The 20,421-nt window shown below is 54.1% G+C and overlaps 1 protein-coding gene across 5 annotated transcripts in view; it reads left to right on the forward strand.

Moving 5' to 3' along the window:
* The window catches only part of ZMIZ1 (zinc finger MIZ-type containing 1), a 240,815-nt gene that overhangs the window by 111,134 nt on the left and 109,260 nt on the right, over positions 1–20,421 (forward strand). For all 5 annotated transcript variants that reach the window (XM_069572535.1, XM_069572538.1, XM_069572537.1 and 2 more), the window contains one exon: positions 18,993–19,101. In XM_069572535.1, the coding sequence (XP_069428636.1) occupies positions 19,042–19,101 (60 nt within the window). In that variant the 5' untranslated portion in view covers positions 18,993–19,041. The remainder of the gene's footprint in view (positions 1–18,992; positions 19,102–20,421) is intronic.

Genomic DNA, 20,421 nt, shown 5'->3' on the forward strand with positions numbered 1-20,421 from the left:
CATATGTGTGCCAGGGACACGGGCCTGGGAACCGCAAAGGAGTTTGAGGATTTGAGTCAACACGGTGGAGTGGTTCTGTGAACAGGCTCTGGAATCAGACTACTCCCGTTAGGATCCCACCTCAAGTCACGTCACTTCTCTGAACCTTGTGTGTTGTTCAGTTGCTAAGCCGTGCCAACTCTTTGTGACTCCATGAATCACAGCACACTATCTCCAGGAGCTTGGACTCATGTCCATTGAGTCACAGTGATGCCATCCAACCATCTCATCCTCTGTCATCCCCTTCTCCTCCTGCCTTCAATCTTTCCCAGCATCAGGGTCTTTTCTGATGAGTCGGCTCTTTGCATCCAGTGGCCAAAGTACTGGAGCTTCAGCTTCAGCATCAGCCCTTCCAATGAGTGTTCAGGGTTGATTTCCTTTAAGATTGACTGGCATGATCTCCTTGCTGTCCAAGGGACTCTCAAGAGACTTCTCCAGCCTCTGCATGTGACATGTGCTCAAATGAGACAAACCTTAAAAATTTAGTACAGTACAAAAGCACGTGGTATGAGTCAAGAGACATTCGCTAGTGTCTTCATTTTGTCAGTGCTAAGGGTCCTGATCCCAAACTTCTGAGCAGTGAGGGCCACAGTATAAGGGCTGGCTGTGGGGTGGGACCTGCCAGAGGGTAGAGGATGGGTAACCTGTGTCTGGGGGTGCTTCCTCAGGGGCCGGGTCACTCTGGAGCCAGCATTTCTGATACACAGAAACAGGTCCCCCACCCCAGGTCAGTGACCACTCCCAGGGCTGAGCCGGCTGTCCACTGGCCACCACTGGCCTGGACCTCTGTGGAGCTGACCCACAGGTGGCCAGGTCACCTGGACTCATCTCAGGAGCAGAGGCTGCAGGGAGGCCTGCCTGTTCTTGGGAATTCACTGCATGTCTGCCTGTCACAAGTCCCTCGATAGGGAAGATTTGTGAGTGAGCTTTGCAATTCTGTTTTCTCTGAGGGTTATAAATCAGCTGCATGCACGCCCTGATGCTGCCCAGCCTGAGGTGCACACGTGCACACTCACATCCACACTCGGAAACACAGTCTAGGTCCTGCCTGCCATTTCCCTGAGGTGGGAGGAGGCACTCTCTTGGAAAAACCCTGGCTCCCAATGGCTGCCTGGCCTTCCAGAGTCCCAGAACCATCCAGAATAAAGAGCTCAAGGCTGGGAGGCAGGATGTCCTGGTGGTTGGAGAAACAGGTCGTGGTATGAGTCATTAGCATGAATCACTGGCATGAATTTCAGGAGTCTGCCTGGCCTTATAGATTACTGTGTGCCCCTGGCCATGTTGCTTACAGAGTTCTGTGCCTTGGTCTATAAAATGGAGCTAATTGTAACATGTACTTCATAGGATGGTGAAAAGAATAAAATAAGTAAATATGTGTAGAATGCTTATTGTTGTTCAGTCCCTAAGTCGTGTCCGACTCTTTACGACCCCATGGACTGCAGCACAGCAGGCTTGCCTGTCCTTCACTGTCTCCCAGAATTTGCTCAAACTCACGTCCGTTGAATCAAGATGCCATCCAACCATCTCATCCTCTGTCGTCTCCTTCTTCTCCTGCCTTCAATCTTCCCAGTATCAGGATCTTTTCTAGTGAGTCGGCTCTTTGCATCAGGTGGCCAGAGTATTGGATCTTCAGCATCAGACCTTCCAACGAATATTCAGGGTTGTTTTCCTTTAGGATTGACTAGTTTGATCTCTCGCTGTCCAAGGGACTCTCAAGAGTCTTCACAGAGTGCTTAAAACAGGACAGACACATAATGAGAGCTCAGGGAAGTTTGGCTATCATTATCATCGTCATTAGTTAAGGATATACCTAAATTTTGGCATCAGACCAGGGCTTGAATTCCAGCTCTGCCTCTTGCTAACTAACTTGGACATGTTACTGAGCTCCCATTTCTCATCTATGAAATTGACCCTTACTACCTACTTCATGGGACCATTCTGGCCTTAAAGGAGATAGAGCTTGTGAAGGATGCAATGTCAGGCCCTCGGGAAACACCACCCAGTGCTACATATGCCTCTAGGTGGAGCATGGGGACTGGGCCCTCTGCGTCAGAGCTTCCAGATAACTCTGCTCTGGGGCCTATCTTCCTGGGGAATGTTTAGATAACAGCGGGGACTAGAAGGGGAGAATTTTAGGAACCTCTGTCTCCCTTTCGCCATCAGGGGAGTTAACCGCTAGCCAGAGCGACTCTCCCCTCCCTGCCCCTGTCATTTCATCCACCCCTCTCCTGAGAAGAGGGTCAAGACTGGCAGGTGTGACTCATGGCTCTGCCACTCACTTAGTGGGTGGCCTTGTGCAGGTCACTTGACCCCTTCATTCCCTCCAGCCAGGAATCATTGTGCCTGCTTCCCCTGGCAACTGGAGAGAGAGTTAGAGACAGAGCGTGCAGAGCACTTGGCGCAGCGCACCCGGGGATCAGCGCTCTGCAGATTCCGTCACTGGCCCCTTTCTGCCTCCCCTCCTCTCCTCCTCCCACTCACACCCCACCCCTCCCACACCTGCTGCACGCATAGCATCTTCCCCGGCCAGACGTTTACGTATTTCTCTCTGGGTAACTGGGCTCTAAAAATCCACAAGACGCCTCTGGAGCCACATGAGCGAGCCTGGATAGAGGGAGGTGACTTCAGAAATTCAGACCTTCTGTCTTCCCATGCTGCTCCCCTGTGCCAGCCACACAAGGCTAAAGCATGCTAGACACGAGACCCAGCCTTGCTGGACCATTGGCCGCCCGCCCCAGAGACTTTACTGTTCCTGCAAGGTCCCCAGGTGCTGTCAAACGCAGGCTTGTTTCCAAGCTGTTGCTAGCATTTTTTTTTTCACCTGCTCAGCCATAAAGCCCTGGAAAGCAGTGATCCAGGGATGAGTAGCTGCTTGCATGAGTGCGGTGGGGAGAGGTGGGGACTGGTGCCCACATTTTTCCAGAGCTGACATTTTTGCACCTCTCCCACCCAGCGCCCTGCCTGGGAGAGTGGGATGGTGAGACCTTGGCCGTGGATAATAGTCGGGAGCATCCCAGGCCAAGCCTTGGTCTCTCGGCAGAACTTTGGAGGCCGGACTTCTTGTTGCCAGGGAAACCAGTGTGTTCCCTGGAAAGGAAACCACAGTGCCTTTGGCTGTTAAGATGTACCCCCTCCCTCCCCCACCAAAAAAAAATGAGTTCCCTCCCAAAACTGATTCCCCCAAAACTGTTGAGTCGGCAGCATCTTGCCTCCTCCCTGAGCCTGCTAAAATTATAGAAAATGAAATCTGCCCCGACCTTGTGCTTTTCACCTCTTTTTTAAACATTCCACTGTAGCATGAGGACATGTTTTGTTTTTTCTTATTTATCTTCCTCCCATGCCAGCTGGGGCTCTGAGCCCTTCTCTCCTCTGTTGACTGGAGCCAGAAAGGGAAGGACTTCCACATCTTTCTTTTTTTTTTCATTCAGCTGTCAGCAAAAATAAAACAAGCAGGTTTATATTTGGAAAGCAGAGGGTCTCAGCCACCAGATCACTATGTCCAGGGTAGGTCACAGCCTTGTATCCTCTCATGTGACAAAGGCTTGAAATTTGACCCGCAGATTTGCAGAGAGTGGGGCTTTTGCAGCAGGCCTGTCTTTATTCATATCGACTTTTAAATGCCATTGGAGCATCATGGGGAATTCTCCACTGGCTGGGAAAGGGTAGTTCTAGAAAAGAATCCTCTGGAACATTGCTCAAGTGGTCTCACATGGGCAGATCTCTATGCAAGGATGAAGGGAACTTTCACCCCATTTCAGAAACAACGTTCCTGGGCCTCAGCAGGGTTTTGAGATTGGCTAAAGAGTGGAGTTGGGTTTCACAGCCAAGGCCACCCTGTGGGTCAGTTCATTAGTAAAGCGAAAGTCATTCAGTCGTGTCTGACTCTTTGTGACCCCATGAACTGTAGCCTGCCAGGCTCCTCTGTCCATGGGGATTCTCCAGGCAAGAATACTGGAGCGGGTTGCCATGCCCTTCTCCAGGGGATCTTCCTGACCCAGGGATCAAACCTGGGTCTTTTGCATTGCAGGTGGGTTCTTTACGGACTGAGGCATCTTAGAAGCCCAATTCATGAGGAAACAAAAAAAAAAGAAAAAAACAGGAAAGAAAGGAAAGAGAAAGGTGGCTAGTGTTCCTATCAAGATCCCTGACGCTTCAGGGGAGATGGCAGGGAAGGAAACGGCTGTGAAGAGACCTTGGTCCCAAGCCCAGCATGCCCCCGCCCGCTCTCAGGCTAGGGTCTCCCCATCTGTCTTGGACCTGAAGCTTCTAGAGCCCCTCCCAGTTCTGCCGCACGGTCAGTGTTCCCAGGACCATTTTGTCTTGGTAATCTGAGCAGTTAATTTTTCACCCAGAAGTGACTCTCTGTTCCGTAAGTAATTTTAAACAAATTCTGTTCCAGTCCCTGCACTTCCGTGGGGGAAAAAAACAAGACCCAGCTGGGTTTTCCACCATCCTCAGCAGACAGGGTTTGCAAGCAGTATGTACTCTAGGCTTCGATCCCTCAGAGCCTGGGGCAGCGAGGGTGCTGTACTGTGTTCAGGAGAACAACCACGAGGGGCCCAGTGACCCGGCCTCCAGTCAGCCAGATGTGTCCCAAGGAACCATCCTGAGAGGGCTCAGTCCTTTTCAGCTCCATTCTAGGTCTTCAACAGATCTTTCTTGGTGATTCCTAAACCCCTCTGTCAGATCTTGCTATTAGCGTGAGGCTCTCAGAGTGTAGAGTAAACTAATGAATTACAGCATGATTACACAGCACATAATTAACTTTGTAATTAATATGCAACTGCCACTTAAGCTAAAACACTGCTTATAGAGACGTACGGCAATAGTAAATCACAGGTCAGAAATAGCACTTTGGAATTTTCGAAAGAATGAACGTAAGCAGGGAATCACTTAAGGCAGCGGGGCAAGTTAATTAAAAAGCAGATGAATTGTATGTGTCCTGCTTCATTTCAATACCTTCTCCTTTAAGAAAGACCCTGATGCCATCCTGCCAAGCTGACTGGCCAGGCCTGGACAAAAGGACACTGGGCATGGATGGTTTTATTTCCAAAATAAGTCAGGCCTTCATTGCCCCAACCCAGCCACCCCCATGTCTTGGTCCTGGCCCCAACCACACTGCCCCTCCTAGGGGCCTGGCTCTGCCCCTCCACCTCCAGAAAGCTTATGGGGTTGCCGCCAGACCAACTCTGGGCCTTCCACAGTCTGGCCCCCATGGCGGGCATGGCCATCTGGTCGGTTAGTACAGCCTGGCTGCCTTCCCCTGGATTCCAGGCTTCTGGAAATCCGGGATTCATCTTACTTTTTTTTTTTTTCAACTGTTATTTGATTTTTCCTTCCCCCAGCCTCCTGCCAGAGCGCTGAAGCTAGAAAATGCCTTAGGGATGGTCTCACGCAGGCCGAATTTCACCCAGACTAAGAACTGAGGGGCTGAGTTCTACAGTCACCTAGCAAAGTGGGCTCAGGCCTAGGAGGACTCTCTCTCTGCATCTCTCCTAGTCTCCCATCAGGCTGGGTGGGCCTTTGAGATGAGTTAAACCCAGGTTCCAATCCCAGCAACCCTTCTGGTCCACTGTGTGACCTTAGGCAAGTTGCATAACCTCTATGGACTTCAGTTTCCTCAGCTGTAAAGTCTGAGCAAGGATGCCCACCTCCCTGGGTTGGTGTGAGAGTTAGGGGAGTAATGTGTGTGTGGAAGGGCCTGGTGCAGAGGGAGTGCTCACTGGATCCTGAGTGTCCCCTGCTGTCCTCAGAGGTTTAGGGGGTACAGGGAAAAGTATATGACATCTCAATCAGCCTCATCCTTTAGAAGCTGAGAAAACAGGCCCAGAGAGGCCAACTGTGCATCCACGTACCGTGCATGTAACTGGCATGACTGGAACCCCCCCCCCAAGACCAGGAGCCCCCTGAACACAGATAACTCTTATCCATTTTCTCCAACTCTAGCCTGGGCACAGCAATGCAGAGCTAGCAAAGGGTGGTACCCAGTGGGTGGCTGAACTGAAAGTCCTCTTCTAGAACAGCCTTGAGCTGGGGTGTCTGCAAAGAAGCTTTCTCAGCCCCCAGCCCCTGGATGGTGTGGAGGTGGCTTGGTTTAGGGGAGGGATGCTGGACTTTCAAGTCTGACAGACAGGTTCAAATCCCAGCTGTGCCATTTTCAGATATTGGGCAAGTTCCTTAATCATTTTCATTCTTATTTCTCCCCATCTGTGGATGGCACTAACCATTCTAACGATATCATTTGTCTTAAAGATAAGTCACATGAAACAGCAAATTGCCACCCAATACACAGTAGGTACTAAATGATATTGCTCCTCTTCTTAATCACAATCACAGAGATTTCTGAGTGGCTGTTGAAGGGCCACACAGGCCGGCGGCCTGGGGCAGGGGTCTCTGGCGGCCGCGGCTACCTTGGCCTGTGCCGTCTCTTTAGGTTTCTTGGCTTAGAGGGGGCAGAGAATGTGTCAGCCTCCGCAGACAACCCAGCCTCTGCCTCAAGCAGCTCAGTTGACCTTCCAACTCTGGCCTTTGCCCTTCTAGAAAGTGAACCTGGGCCTCTCTCCTCCTGACCTAGGCCAGCATTGCTAGGGGTAGAGAGTTGCCGGGCCCATAGGCAGGTCCTGGCCGGTTGGGTACATCTAAGCTATTAAAAATCAGAGATATCACTTTGCCAACAAAGGTTTGTAGTGTCAAAGCTATGGTTTTTCCAGTAATCGTGTACGAATATGAGAGTTCGACCATAAAGAAGGCTGAGTGCCAAAGAATTGATGCTTTCAAAATGTGGTATTGGAGAAGACTCTTGAGAGTCCCTTGGACAGCAAGGAGATCAAACCAGTCAATCCTAAAGGAAATCAACCCTGAATATTCATTGAAAGGACTGATGCTGAAACTCCAATATTTTGGCCACCTGGTGTGAAGAGCCAACTCATCAGAAAAGACCCTGATGCTGGGAAAGATTGAGGACAAGAGGAGAAGGGGACGACAGAAGATGAGATGGTTGGATGGCATCCCCAACTCAGTGGACATGAGTTTGAGCAAACTCTGGGAGTTGGTGATGGACAGGGAAGCCTGGCGTGCTGCAGTCCATGCGGTGGCAAAGAGTCAGACAGGACTGAGCGACTGAACAACAGAAGTGACAGTGGCCTCGTGAAGCTGCCTGTAATGCTGGATTCAGCATCCAAGGCCCCAGTGACGGTGGCCTCGTGAGGCTGGACGTAATACTGGATTCAGCATCCAAGGCCCCAGGCCTCCTGGGCAGTGGGTTCCAGATCTTGGTGTGGATGCTCTGTGGCCTCTCTTCCCGCAGACACTTCAGTTTCTGGTCCCCTACCCTGCCAGGCACCGCTGCCCCAGCCTGTCCACCCTTCTCTGCAGTCTCTCTCTCCCTGCTGTCCAGCCTCTTCACCCCGCAGCCACTCAAATTCCCCGCAGGGAATTTGTCAAAGCCAGTTCCAGGGAAAACTAGTCTATGGGATTTTAAAATGTGTTTAGTGGAAAAAGTTGTTTTGCACTCCAGTCACTTTGCGAAAAGCCAGATGCTCTAAGGCCCTTTATGTGCAAATGTGCTTCCTCCTCACCAATGGTGGTTGGAATATGCAGCTTCTCCCCAGCCAGTCTTACCAGAGGATCCTTCGTCAGGAAGGACCCTTTTCCGCGAAACTCACCACAGGCAGCCTGATCTGCAGTGTCCTGGCTGCTCCCCTCCTTTTCCCAGAAGAGGCAGCGTTTCTCCTCTGGTCCCCCGCCTCCTCCTGTGGCACTGCCCACCTGGACACTGCATGGGTGTCCGGTGCCGCTCTGGAGCGGCAGCACTCTGTCCATCTGTCCTGAAGCAGTGACCCTATCCCTCTGTCCTCCTGAGCTTTTCAGGACTGGCCTTTGCCTCAAGGACAAATCCCCCCACCCAGCACTCTGGCCGGTGGGCACAGGCCCCTGCCTCAGCCACCCACGTCCTCAAAGGCACCTGGCTCTGAGACGCAGGGTGGTTCCCAGAGGCGCCTGTGTGAGGGTGCATGGAGGGAGAAAAGTTGACGGTCTTTAACATCTAGAGTGGTGGCTTTTAATTCCCCCCACCCCCCTAGCGGATACCGCCTCCTCTCTCTGGCCCTGCTTTCCTCCTGCTTGTGATGGAGATGATAAGACCCACCTGGTCCTGAGCAGAGCTGGGGCCCACGTGCTTGGGGCTGTGCAGAGTGCTTCCTATTCGCTGACTCATTTAACGAACTCAGCAGCCTATGAAGTTGAGACCATTGTTACTGCATCCATTTTACAGATGCCTGAGGCACTCAGAGGAGAGCATTTTGCCCCAGGTCACAGAAGCTAGCACATGAAAGAGCCAGGATTTGAACCTAAGCAGCCTGGTGACCTGATCCACTAAGCTATATTACCCACATAAATGAGGTGATAACAAGGGTTATGTACTGATGTGAGTTGGATCATAAAGAAGGCTGAGCACCTGAGAATTGATGCTTCCAAATTGTGGTGCTGGAGAAGACTCTTGAGAGTCCCTTGGAAAGCAAGGAGATCAAACCAGTCAATCCTAAAGGAAATCAACCCTGAATATTCATTGGAAGGACTGATGTTGAAACTTTGGCCACCTGATGCAAAGAGCTGACTCATTGGAAAAGACCGAATGCTGGAAAGATTGAAGGCAGGAGGAGAAGGGGATGACGGAGGATAAGGTGGTCTGGATGGCATCACTGACTCAATGGACATGAATTTGAGCAAACTCCAGGAGTTGGTGATGCACAGGGAAGGCTGGAGTGCTGCAGTCCATAGGGTCACAAAGAGTCAGACAGGACTGAGCAACTGAACAAGAAGGGTCGAATGAGGTTATGACACCAGGGTTTTGTAAACTATAGAGTGCTTTGCACAGTCAGAGTGTCAAGTCAGCACTCGGTTTTGGAGCGCTTGGTGTAAATCCTTGTCTCTCAGTAGACACTCAGGAAGCATGTTTTCAGGTTGCTTGTGGGGTACCCAGCTTGTCCCCGAAGGGCCCCAGAGATGAGGCCCCCACTCCCAGCATGAGTTGGGGTGGCTTAGTCCCTGAGTCCCTCACACCCAGAGATTCCCTGAGTGCAGATCTGATGACAAGCAGGGTGATGGACACCAGACCCAGCTGACTCACCCCTTTGCAACCACAGGCTTGGATGTACGGGGTCAGTGTGCCAGCATCAGCCCAGCTGGGATGCCAGAAATCCCCAAGGAGCCATGGGGACTTCACAGGGTTTCTGCAGAAATAAAATCACAGATGCTTCCCACTAGGAGCAGAGCCCTTGCCGCCGTCAGGGTTGGCATGGCTTGCCGCAGTCACCCTGTCCTTCCTTACCCACACCTGGAGACCCCCGAGAGCTCCCTGGGGCAGGTCCCTGTCTGTGCTATCCTGGGCCACAGGTGTGCACTCGGCAGACACCTGCAGGAGGGGCCTGGCTGTGGATGGAGCTGGGAGAGCCGAGACCTCCAGAGCAGCCCAGGCTCCCGAGGGCTGAGTGTGGCCCCAGCCCCACTTCTGACCTGTAGCAGAGGCTCAAGGCTCTGCTGTACCTCCACCCACACCCCTGCCCGGGGCCTCAGTTTCCTCTTCTGTGAACAATGGGTCTGAGCAGATCCCCAGATCCATTCTAGATCTAAGCCATGAGAACTGGTTTTGTGTTGGTTGGTTGGTTGGCTTTTTACCATCTACCACTTTTAAGTCAAATAAATGCCTGCTTTTTGATTCCTCTGTTCCCCACCTCCCTTTTCTTGAGAAATTTTTAAACAAATCTGACAGCTCATAGCAACTCACTAAAAGAGAAGACATACCCAGTTAGTAAAAATAAAAGCCCAGGCTCAGGAGAAACAGCTGCAGCCCTAGACCAGCCCATATTAGTCCTGCATGATAGGGGAGTAACGACCCACCCACGCTGAGCCTTCCTTTTTCTCCTCTGCAAAATAGGCTAATACTGCCCACCAGCTGCTGTGAGGCTGTGACGGATGGAAGGTTGCTTGACATGTGGCTGGTTTGCCTATGTGGTCCGAACGTGGGCTCTCAGCTCGAGAAGAGCCTGGCTCTGACTCCCAGTTTCGGGTAAAGAGGACTAAATCGGGGACTGGGAAATTCGCACGCAGATCTCTGCTCATGTCTTGACTGGCTGGTGCCCCTCGGCTAAGCCTTCCCCACTCTGAGCCTCTGTTCACCCTCCTTTTAAAAATGGAGGTGCCCAGGGGTTTTCTCCTCATATGTTGGCACCAAGTGGTTAAGAATGCCTGGGCAGAAGGGTGTGTGGACGATTGGCTGGGTCGTGTGTGGACCCAGTGGAAGAATGGTGACTGTTTAGCCAGGCCTGTCAGGGGTGCAGGAGGTAGGGGCAGCATCCTTACACCACACACCTTCTGCGTGCCGTGTGCTTCTTAAGGGCTCATCTAGTTATACTGACTCTCCCTTGGACCTGCCATTGCCCCACCCCTGTCTGGAGCTCCTGGAGAATGCCAGGCGGGTGGATTTGGAGGCTCGAGGAGCTAGGGTAGGGAAGAGATGGTGGAGAACACCGTTTTGTCCCTAGAACTGGAGCTGTAGGCATCTTCAGGGCATTTACAGCCTTCTATAGGACACCAGCTGGTAGTCAGGGGACCCTGGCTCCACCTCCAACTTTATCCCACACTATGTCTTCTGAGTTCCCCAGGGAATTGTTTCTGCCTTCCCCCTTCCCCGCTTCATGGCATCTGAGCCTTGGGAATCACAGGTAAGAGCCTTAAAACAAAGCCAAGTCAGGGCTGCTGCTTGAGCACGGCTGTCCTAGGGAAGGCTTGCGGCCCAGACAGCATCAGGCGGGACCGTGACTCCCTGGCTCTTCAGTGACAGTCGCCTTTGTCACAGGCAGAGATGTTGAGGAAGCCTGCCACGTTCGCACGGAGAGCATGATGCAGTGAAACCTCATGGGCTGTGTAACCAGCCTGGGTTCAAGTCCTGGCACTGCCACTGCTTGGTAGTGTGACCCTGGGCAAGTCATTCTACCTCTCTGAGCCTCCGTTTCTTCCTCTGTAGTATGGTAATAATAACTGGAGCATCACAGCGGGATTCTGGGGCTTAGAGCGAGCTGATGCGCGTAGGGAGCCTAGCGTCTGGCAAGGATAAGTCCATTCATTGCTCAGTTGCCGAATGGTGTCATTCTCTTGCCACCCCATGGGCTACAGCCCTTGCTCTGCTTCTCTTTCCATTTGGAGGAAACAAAAAGCAGAGGTGGCATAGCCTTGGGGAGGAGAGGAAACCCAGCAACCTGACCCGGGACGAAAGCTGGCCCTCTTTCACCCTTTGCAGAGAAGCTGTCAGTGAAAGTTCACTGCGAGGCCATGGACCTGGAGTGTGGCCAGAGGGTGGTGGGAGGTTTTGACCCAGAGAGTACGACCTGGGCCGGCTAAGGCGTCATGGGCCCTGGGGAGATGAGCACACCTGGGTGCAGCTGGGACTCCCAGGACGTGCGGGTGGGGACAGTGGGCTGGCACCTTTGTCAGAACGACACTGGCACGTGTCCTCCCAAGTCAGCCATCCTCTCCTCTGGATCAGCTCTCGTGTCCCGGAACAGGTTGTCAGGTGCACCTCCCTGCCCTCTGGAGGGGCCCCTCTGAAGCACCCAGGGTGTACATGGTGTTGTCCCACTAGCCACCATTGACAGTGGGGGTTCCTGTAGGGGAAGGCGGGTGCTGGGAGACTGGGTCATCAAGAGAAGTGGGTCCACCCTTCCAGCAACCATGCCAAGTCAGAGCGTCTGAACTCTGTGGCCACAGGTATGCAGCTTTGTCCAGTCCTGGCACAAGGGGCACTCCCCAAATTAAGGAGGGGTCCTGCGTTTGGAAGAGACTGTTGTCCAAATCAGGATTTCCCTTTTCAGAACAATGTGCCCTGCGTGACTTCACTTACTCAGCTCCTCCGCTCAGTGGGAAGGGAGGGGATACATCTTCCTGTTTGAGAGATGAGGGCTTGGGAAGATAAAGGGCCCTCCCACAGCCTCCCTGCCAAGAAGGTCTGGCTTTCAGGGCCCACCCCTATCCAGGGACCCCACCAAGAGCAAGGCCACAAGCTGGCCCCAGGGTCTGCTCCAGCGGCCTGGCCACGAATGGGAAGCAGCTGGTCGGGGCAGCTGCCTGGAGCTGCCTCTTCCCTCCCCCCACTCGTGCCTGCCCCTCTGCCCTCCTCCCTGACTTCCCTGGGCCAGGGCACAGAGTGACCCCGACTAGTTTGCTTCACCATCGCCTTCTTCCTCTGCCTCCAAGCAGCGTGCCTGGAGACCTGCTACACCTCTCTGAGCGCCTTTACTTTAAGATGAGGAAGGCATCCAACTATATCAGTGCTTTCTTAACCTCCGTCTCTTTCATACCATTTATGTTTAAAATGGTCCTTTAATCGTTCCAGGTGTGCCAACCCTCCCATATTTAACCCCATCCCAAATAATAATATCCACAGACTCGCCAGTGATCACTGTTGTAGCCCAGACACTTCACTGTGGAAATGTGAAGTCTTGGTCCATGGACCACCTAAAATCACCCTTGTTCCACTAGCAGTACATGGATCACTCTCTGGGAGCCCCAGCCTGACTCATCAGAGTCTCCCTGATGAGATCCTCCGATTAGGACCGACTCCTTGCTGAAAACCCATCCATCCATCCATCTGATGAGCATTGCTGGGCACCCACTGAGTACCAGGCCCTAGACTAGGCTAGACTCTGGGAATCCACAACTGGAAGACATCTCAACTGATGGGGTGCCAGATGCAAAGACCTCTCCCTCATCTAGTACCACCAAATCGGGGGTTCGTGATGGGGCACTGAGGACATCGAAGTGAGTGGCTTTGCTGGGGGAAACCAGCCAAGAGGGTGACCCCCGAACCAAGCCTTGATGGATGGAGGGGGCTAGGCATTGTGGGCTGAGGCACAGAGGTAAAGACCTAGAGGTGTGATCTTCAGAACACGGTCCCAGAGGCGGGCAGCAGCCCCACGTGGAGGATATGGGATCAGCAGGGAATAGTGGGAGGTGGGGGCCAGACAGGGGCTGACACTGTCACACAGAGGTCACTGCTAAACCCAGGGCCCACAACATCCACCTGTCTTGGAGTCTGAGAGCTGGTAAACCAGCCGACCAGGATGCATCCCCTGGAACCCCAGGTCTCCCACCACACTGAGCAGCAGGCGCATCCCAAGCTCCTTGGCCATGACAATGTCTTGGAATGCAGCCTCTGCTCTGCAGACTGTAGTTACAGCCCCCCTCTCCCCTGCTGCCAGCCCCGCTCGTCCCAGGGGACCCGAGCTGCAGATGTGCATGGCGATTGAATCGTTTCTGCACACCACTGCTCACACGGCTCCCCTGGGGACCCGCCACTTGCCTGTGCAAGCTGTCAGGAGATGTGTGTACTCCGTGCGTCTGGGTCAGCACTCAAGTGTGTGTGTGTACCTATACTTAAGTGTGCAAATGGGGTACATAAGCATGTGTTTGTGCACACACAGATGCAGAAGCCTCTCGGCTGAGTTCTTGTTTGTTAAGTGTACCAGTTAACTTGTTGACCTCAAAAGGGGAAAATAAAACAGCCTGATGTTAGTACCCCTGATCCTAGCCCTAGGGAGCTGCCTCCAAGGTTCCAGGGCCGCACTTTCCATGGAGCAGATTAGAGCAACTCAGTATTTCTAAGGAGGAGCCTATGAGGGCCATGTGCCTCCTCCAGCATTTTAGACCAGGTGAGAATCTGCCAGGGAGCCAGGAGGTGGCCCAGGTCTCTCCTTAGGCCCCGCAAGGTGGGTTCCAGTCCCACTCATCCTTCTTCCCCTGTGTCCATCCCCTCTCTCCGCCCCTGCCTACCATCCCACCAGGACATGTGGTCCCCAGGCGCCCTTTCCAGTTCTCCACAGTCTACTCTCTGAGCCGCCCTACTTGCCTGAGGGCAGCAAGCTTTCCTTGAGCGCATCTTCTGTGCTGAGCTCCCCTGAGGCCGGACTCACCCGAACTCCCCTACTAGTGGTGAGTCGTGCGAAATGAAAGCTTGGCCCTTTCAAGCACTCCCCTGTGAGTTGGGAAGCTAACCCAGATGTCACCATTGGAAAACCTACCTACACGCATTTAAGTCAAGTCGAGCATTAGCTTCAAGGAAAAGCGTGTCACAGAGAAAGGGGACGCATCTGAGGTCTGAGGTGACCCTGGAGCAGTGACCAGCCCACCCCCAGAGTTTCCTGGGCCAGCAGGCTCCCCGCAGGCCTGCCTTGAGACAGCCTTTGCGATTCTAGAGTCAAGCCATCTTACACTTGTTGAGATGGCGTTTTCCAAACAGCTGGAGCTCCTGACACCAAAATTCTAAGATGTTGAGTTTGAAGAGCCGCCAGCAGCCAGCTAGGCTTTGTTTTACAGATGGGAAAACCAAGGAGGGTGGCAGAGCTGGGCTGCCTCCAAGCTCCCACACTGACTAGCCTTGCATCCCCTGCTGGCTGGGGGCTGCTCAGACCAGGACAGAGGACCCGGCACCACAGGGGTGGACCGCCTGAGCCCACTCTCCATTCGGAGGCAAACAGATGGCAGGAAGGGCCAAGGCATGGGTACACCCAGGACCTGGCCACCAGTGATCTCCAGCTGGGAGGGAGCCTGGCCGCAGTGGGTGCTGGAGTTACAGCCGCCACTGAGGATTTGTAGCGACTCGTAAAGGCTTAGAGGTGTCCAAGCTGGAAGGAGGGAGGCAGCAGCCAAGCCCAGCAGCGCTCCTGTGGTGGAGGGCGACCTCTGCTGGCCGCTGAGCACTCCCACTTTCCCGCACCGGCCAGCATGCAGGGAGCCCAGCGGCACTGGGATGGCCTTGGAAGCAAGTGGATGGGTGTGGACAGGTTCCAGGGGCGCATCTTTCTGGGCTCAGGCACAGTCTTGGGTGGGGACTTCCAGGAGTCTCCGACCTCCAGTCTTGGAGGATTGGAAAGCGGAGGGTTTGAATCAGCCCAACACCGTCCCAGCTGTGTGACCCTGGGAAAGTCACTTCATCTCTCTGAACCTTTTAGGATTAAGTGAATTAGCAGTGCACAGGGCCTGGCCTAGAGCCTGAACACAGCAGGTGCAGAACTAATGGGAAATCTCACACTGCCCCTCAGGGAGCCACCGTTCCCATGCCTCCTTCAGCACCCCTCTTCTCCTCGTGTCTGTGATCTCTAGCCTTCTAGGCCTTGGCCCTCTTCCTTCATGGGCCGGCAGCACCAGCCCATCCATTCCGGGTGTTAACAGCCCCAATTTTCCGCCGATCTTGGCGGCTTACAAGTGTCACCTCGCCTGTGAGTGTCTCCTTAATCAACTGGACATTTTGTTCTTTCATAGATTGAGACATACATGACTTGCAGTTGTCCCTGGGACGTGTGGTGTCTCTCCTGTCAACCCTCTGGGTCTCACAGGTGTCCCAGGCCCAGCCATTCATGTCTTGGTTCCTACAACACGGAGCCCTGGCCTGGGAGTAAAGCCCCCTGGGATCTCGCTCTAGCTCAGAGGTGCTGTGTGGCTTTAGACACGCCCCCTGTGTCTAAAGGCCCCCAAGAATAAAACCAGCTGAACTCGAGGTGGTGGAGGAACTCAAGGCAGCTTTGGTCAGTGACATTCTGAGCATCTTTGAATCCAGGTGGGCCGCAGGCCCCCCAAGAATAAAACCAGCTGAACTCGAGGTGGTGGAGGAACTCAAGGCAGCTTTGGTCAGTGACATCCTGAGCATCTTTGAATCCAGGCGCTGTCTCAGATCAGACAGGCCTCCAGATGGTACAGGGCAAGAGTCAGTGCAGAGACAGACCCAAACTTGGACAGGCTCTCTCCCCTTTATTGTTTGCCTTCCTCAGGGGAAGCCTGTGGCCCCCTGCTTGCGACTCAACAGGGAAGGACAGCCTCTGGCCCCCCAGGTGGCTGTCTTGGTGGGTTTGGTGCCTGCTTGGGGCTGCCGTGGGTGGGCTGGAGCCCCCAGTCATTCTACAGGCGCTTATCAAGACCCCGCTAGGCCTCTGACTCTATAAACAAAATGCTGTGCCCATCCTGGGAAAAGTTCCTACCTAGAGACTGTTGCGAGGCCACCTAGAGTGAAAGTGAAGTCACTCAGTCGTGTCCGACTCTTTGTGAAGAGCCCCACCAGGCTCTTCTGTCCATGGGATTTTGCAGGCAAGAATACTGGAGTGGGTTGCCATTTCCTTCTCCAGGAGATCTTCCCGACCCAGGGATTGAACCCAGGTCTCCCGGATTATAGGCAGACGCTTTTACCATCTGCGATCCCTCACCAAATTTCCACAGTTCCAATTCCTAACCCCCCGGGCAGTTATCTTCATCAACAGCACCCCCTGCTGGCCACATGGGCCGGCGCAGGCCTTTTGTCCTGGTTGGCTGCTGCCTGTGGGCAGGGGGTTGAGGTCTGCACAGGCCTGGGGTTTCCTCTGACTTCCCTTCAGACTCCTCCTTTTTAATGGGGCACTTTGGCTCAGCACCCCTGCCCTGCTAGCTGTGGAAACAGCAGTCTGTAACGGGGACCCTGGCAACCAGTGTTCGCTCGTGCCCTGGGTGGGGGCTGGAAAGGCCCAGCTCTTTGGGTACCATGTGGTGCTTGAGGGAGCACCTTCGAGCCTCAGTTTCCTCATCTGTAAAGTGAGGATATAGTAACCATGTCTTTGCCTAGTGCCCAGACCAGCATGTCCTTGACATAAGAAGAGTTCACCAGTCATATAAAAGGTGACGTGGAGTAGATACAGGCTTGGACCAAGAGTCCCATGAGCTCAAGAAAAGGATTCCATTTTCACCTCACCATGTTCCATAGAGTTAGCACAGTATAAGATGTTGACAAGTATTTGCTGGGTGAGTTGGAAGCATGCAAGGATGGACAAGCGGAGAATAAGGATGGATGGGGTGGGTGGATGGATGGGCGGACGGATGGGCAGACAAGCATCCAGATGGATAAGTGGTGGAGAAGCTGCATATCTGGGTGTGTAAATGTGTGCTAGGAAGGGCGCTGGCAGAGCGAGGGTGCAGGAGATCAATGTGGGGATGCCACCCCCATTTTTACATTTTTGCTGGAGAGCTACAAGATAAGATGAACCCAGCAAGCACTGATCAAAGTACAGATGCCCAAATGACCCAGAAGCCCCACTTCCAGGAGTGTGTCCTCTAGATTAATTCACACATGATGATGTGGCCGACATAAAACTCTGGCACTGTTTGCAGTGAAGAAATCTGGGGATAGTGCAGGCCTCATCTTGGGCTAGAGGGTGAGCCCCTGGAGCAGAAGGGCCTTGGCTAGGGCCTCAGGCCTTAGAACAGCACCTGGCCGGGGTGGATGTTCAGATGGCAGTTGGATAAATAACTCATCAGTGCCTGGGATGCTGTGCAGCCATTAAAAAATGAAAAGGCTCTTTATGTCTTGATGTGGAATACACTTTGAGATATCGTTAAGAGGAAAATAGCAAGGTCCGGAGAGTGTGTGCAGAATGCTATCATTTTATGTGTTTTAAGGGGTGGCAGAGGATAGTACACATAGATATTTGCTTCTCTGAGTCCTTCAGAAGGAGACAGATGACACTGGTTCTCTCCAGAAGGGTCCCTGGGGGCAGGGGACAAGGCCAGCATGACCCTGGACCCCTGTGATTTTTGAACCACGCCAATGAGTCGCCTTTTCAAGCACAAATGGAACAATAAGAAGTGCTTGAGAAGAGCTGTGCAGTGAAGAGCTCCTTGGAAGAGGAACAGGGCCTTCTTCCCAAGGCTGCAGTCAGGCAGACGATCGGCTTCCTGAACCAGGGTCGGGGCAGAGAGACAGGACCTGGGAGCAGACAGGCAGACACACAGTCCAGACAGGCAGACACACAGTCCAAACCGCCACTTGCCACGGGAGATCTCAGACCTCAGTTTCCTCATCTGTAAAATGCAGACAATTCTGATCTTACAGAGCGGGTATGAGGAGTTGAGGAGAGAATGCAAGGGCCCAGTACACAGCAAGTGCTTGGTGGATGGGACGTTTGGTGACATGGCCAGAGAAGAGAGGCCTTCGGGGGGCAGGTTTTGGGATAGCAGCGAAGGCCAGGGGTGGGGGAACCTCTGCTGAGTCCCCTGTGTCTGCAGCCAGAAATGCCCCGGGGTTATGAGGGGACAAACAGCCAGTGAGGAGCAGACTTCTGCTGAGGCCTGGGAACCCGGACTCCTGAGCAGGGGGAGGGCCAGAGCTGAACCTCTCTCCATCTGTCTGCCTCTCCTCCATCTCTGCCTTCGCGCTCATGGCCTCCCTGGAGAAGCCTGGGGGCTCCACGGGCTTTGCAGAACTGAGGGGACCTCGTCACACACACGCTCACCTGCCCCAGCCCCAGCATCATTCAGGAAGAGTGAGCCTGTGCCCCGTCCACTCGGCCAGGAACTGGCAGTCAGAGTCCCAGGGCCCGAGTCGGGCTCCCTGTGCCACCCGGGGTAACTCCCTTCCTCTCTGAACCTCAGTCTTCTTGTTTGGAAAAGGGAAGTGGTGCTGATGGCTGCCTACCCTCTTTCTTTCCTGGGAGAGCAAAGGGGAAACATAAAATGGTGGTTTGTAGACTCCAAGGCATGGGAGACGCGGGGAGGGCACCCACGGCAGGATTGGTGCCTTAAACGACACATGCGCAGTCAGGCTGTCCCACGGGGCGATCTCGGCACACACGTGCACACACAGCCCCGGCAAGCGGCCTAAGTCCCGCAGCAAGAACCCGAAGATGGGGCTGCCGTTGCCGCCATCGCCACCCAACACACGCGTGTGTGTAGACAAGCACGGTGGCCATGCCTGCCCAGTGCTCACACGAGCCACCCACGAGGAACACCCAGGAACGCCTCCTGCCCCGAGCCCAGCGCTGAGCCTGGAGAAAGGTTGCGCAGCCACGGGCGTAGCTCCTCCTCCCGGCCCAGGGCTGCCCCGGGGCAGAGGCCGGCGGGCCTGGCGCAGCCCCGGTGACACCCACTGTCCTCTGTCTTCACAGGCTGGACGCCGTTCATGGCTCTCGGGTAGAGCCCAGCGAAACGGCCAGAATGAATTCTATGGACAGGCACATCCAACAGACCAACGACCGGCTGCAGTGCATCAAGCAGGTGGGTGTGCAGCCGGGCTCCTGCCGCCCGCAAGGGCAGGGCACCGAGGCGGGCAGAGCAGAGGGGGCGCTGGTGGGCACTGTGTGGTAAGCGCCTGGGATGCTGGGTGGAGGTGAGGGTCAGCAAGGGCCGACTGCTTGAGGCTCCCCGACCACCCACCTCGTGAGAACTGGCGTGGACCAGTCTCACATTCGAATCACTCCGCTGAGTTCAAGTGCCAGCTCCGTCTCATCCCTTCCCTGCCCTTCCCAGCTGTGTGACTTTGAAGCAGTGTCATGCCCTCTCTGGGCTCTGCTGTGCTCTCTGGGTTGTTTTGAGGATGCAATAAAGTGCCTAATGTCTCTCCCAGACCCAAGCTCCCCGCCTGTCTGCTCTAGTGGCTCTTTGTAAAGAAATAGAAAAGGAAAGGTCTTGGAAAATCAATCATCTTACAGAAAAAGAAACCGAGGCACAGAATGGGGAAGAGTTGTTGCCTGAAGTCACAGAGTACAGCCCCGCTGGTGCAGGGAGAGCCTCGTCCCCGAGGGTGCAAGTCCCCCCCCCCGCCCCCCGCTGCCTGTGCTCACACCAAGCATTAGGGGTGATGTGCCTGCCAGGGCTTCCCAGGTGACTAGTGGTGAGAACCCACCTCCAGATGCGGAGGCAAAAGAGACGGGTTTGATCCCTGGGTAGGGAAGATCCCCTGAAAGAGGGCATGGCAGCCCACTCTGGTATTCTTGCCTGGAGAATCCCATGGACAGAGGAGCGTGGCGGGATACAATCCATGGGGTCCCACAGAGTCGGACACGACTGAAGCGACTTAGCACGCACACACGCTCTCTGTCTGGATTATTCAGACGTAGGAATCCTTCACAGTGGGCTCAGAAGTCCCCACTTTAAGAAGCCTGGTTGAGCCTGGGCAGGCAGGCGCCCCCCAGTGGTGATCAGGAGTGATGCGCCCTCCCTCTGGGCTCAGCCTCCCGGAAGCCAAAGGCAGCATGTCCGTGCACAGACTCTGGTGATATTTTACTCCAGGAAAGAGGAGATAGAGCGAAGGAGTAGAGACTTTGACATCAAACAGACCCGAGGCCAAATCCTCACTCCTCCGTGTACCCACAGTGTGGTCGCTGAGATCAGGCCTGGCCCTCTGTTTCTCTGAGCCTCAGTTTTCTGTGTCAAGTGGGTCCAGTAAGGCCATCCTCATAGGGTGCTCTGAGGACATTACAAGCGGAGCGTGCAGCCTGGCCTGGTGGCAGATGATCTGCTAATTGTGGTGGGGAGCGTTGTCGTTGGTGTCTCAGTGACAGGGATGTCTTAGGGGAGGGGAGTGCTGGGGAGAGG

The sequence above is a fragment of the Ovis canadensis genome, chromosome 25 (assembly GCF_042477335.2).
Source record: "Ovis canadensis isolate MfBH-ARS-UI-01 breed Bighorn chromosome 25, ARS-UI_OviCan_v2, whole genome shotgun sequence".
Classification (NCBI taxonomy): domain Eukaryota; kingdom Metazoa; phylum Chordata; class Mammalia; order Artiodactyla; family Bovidae; genus Ovis; species Ovis canadensis.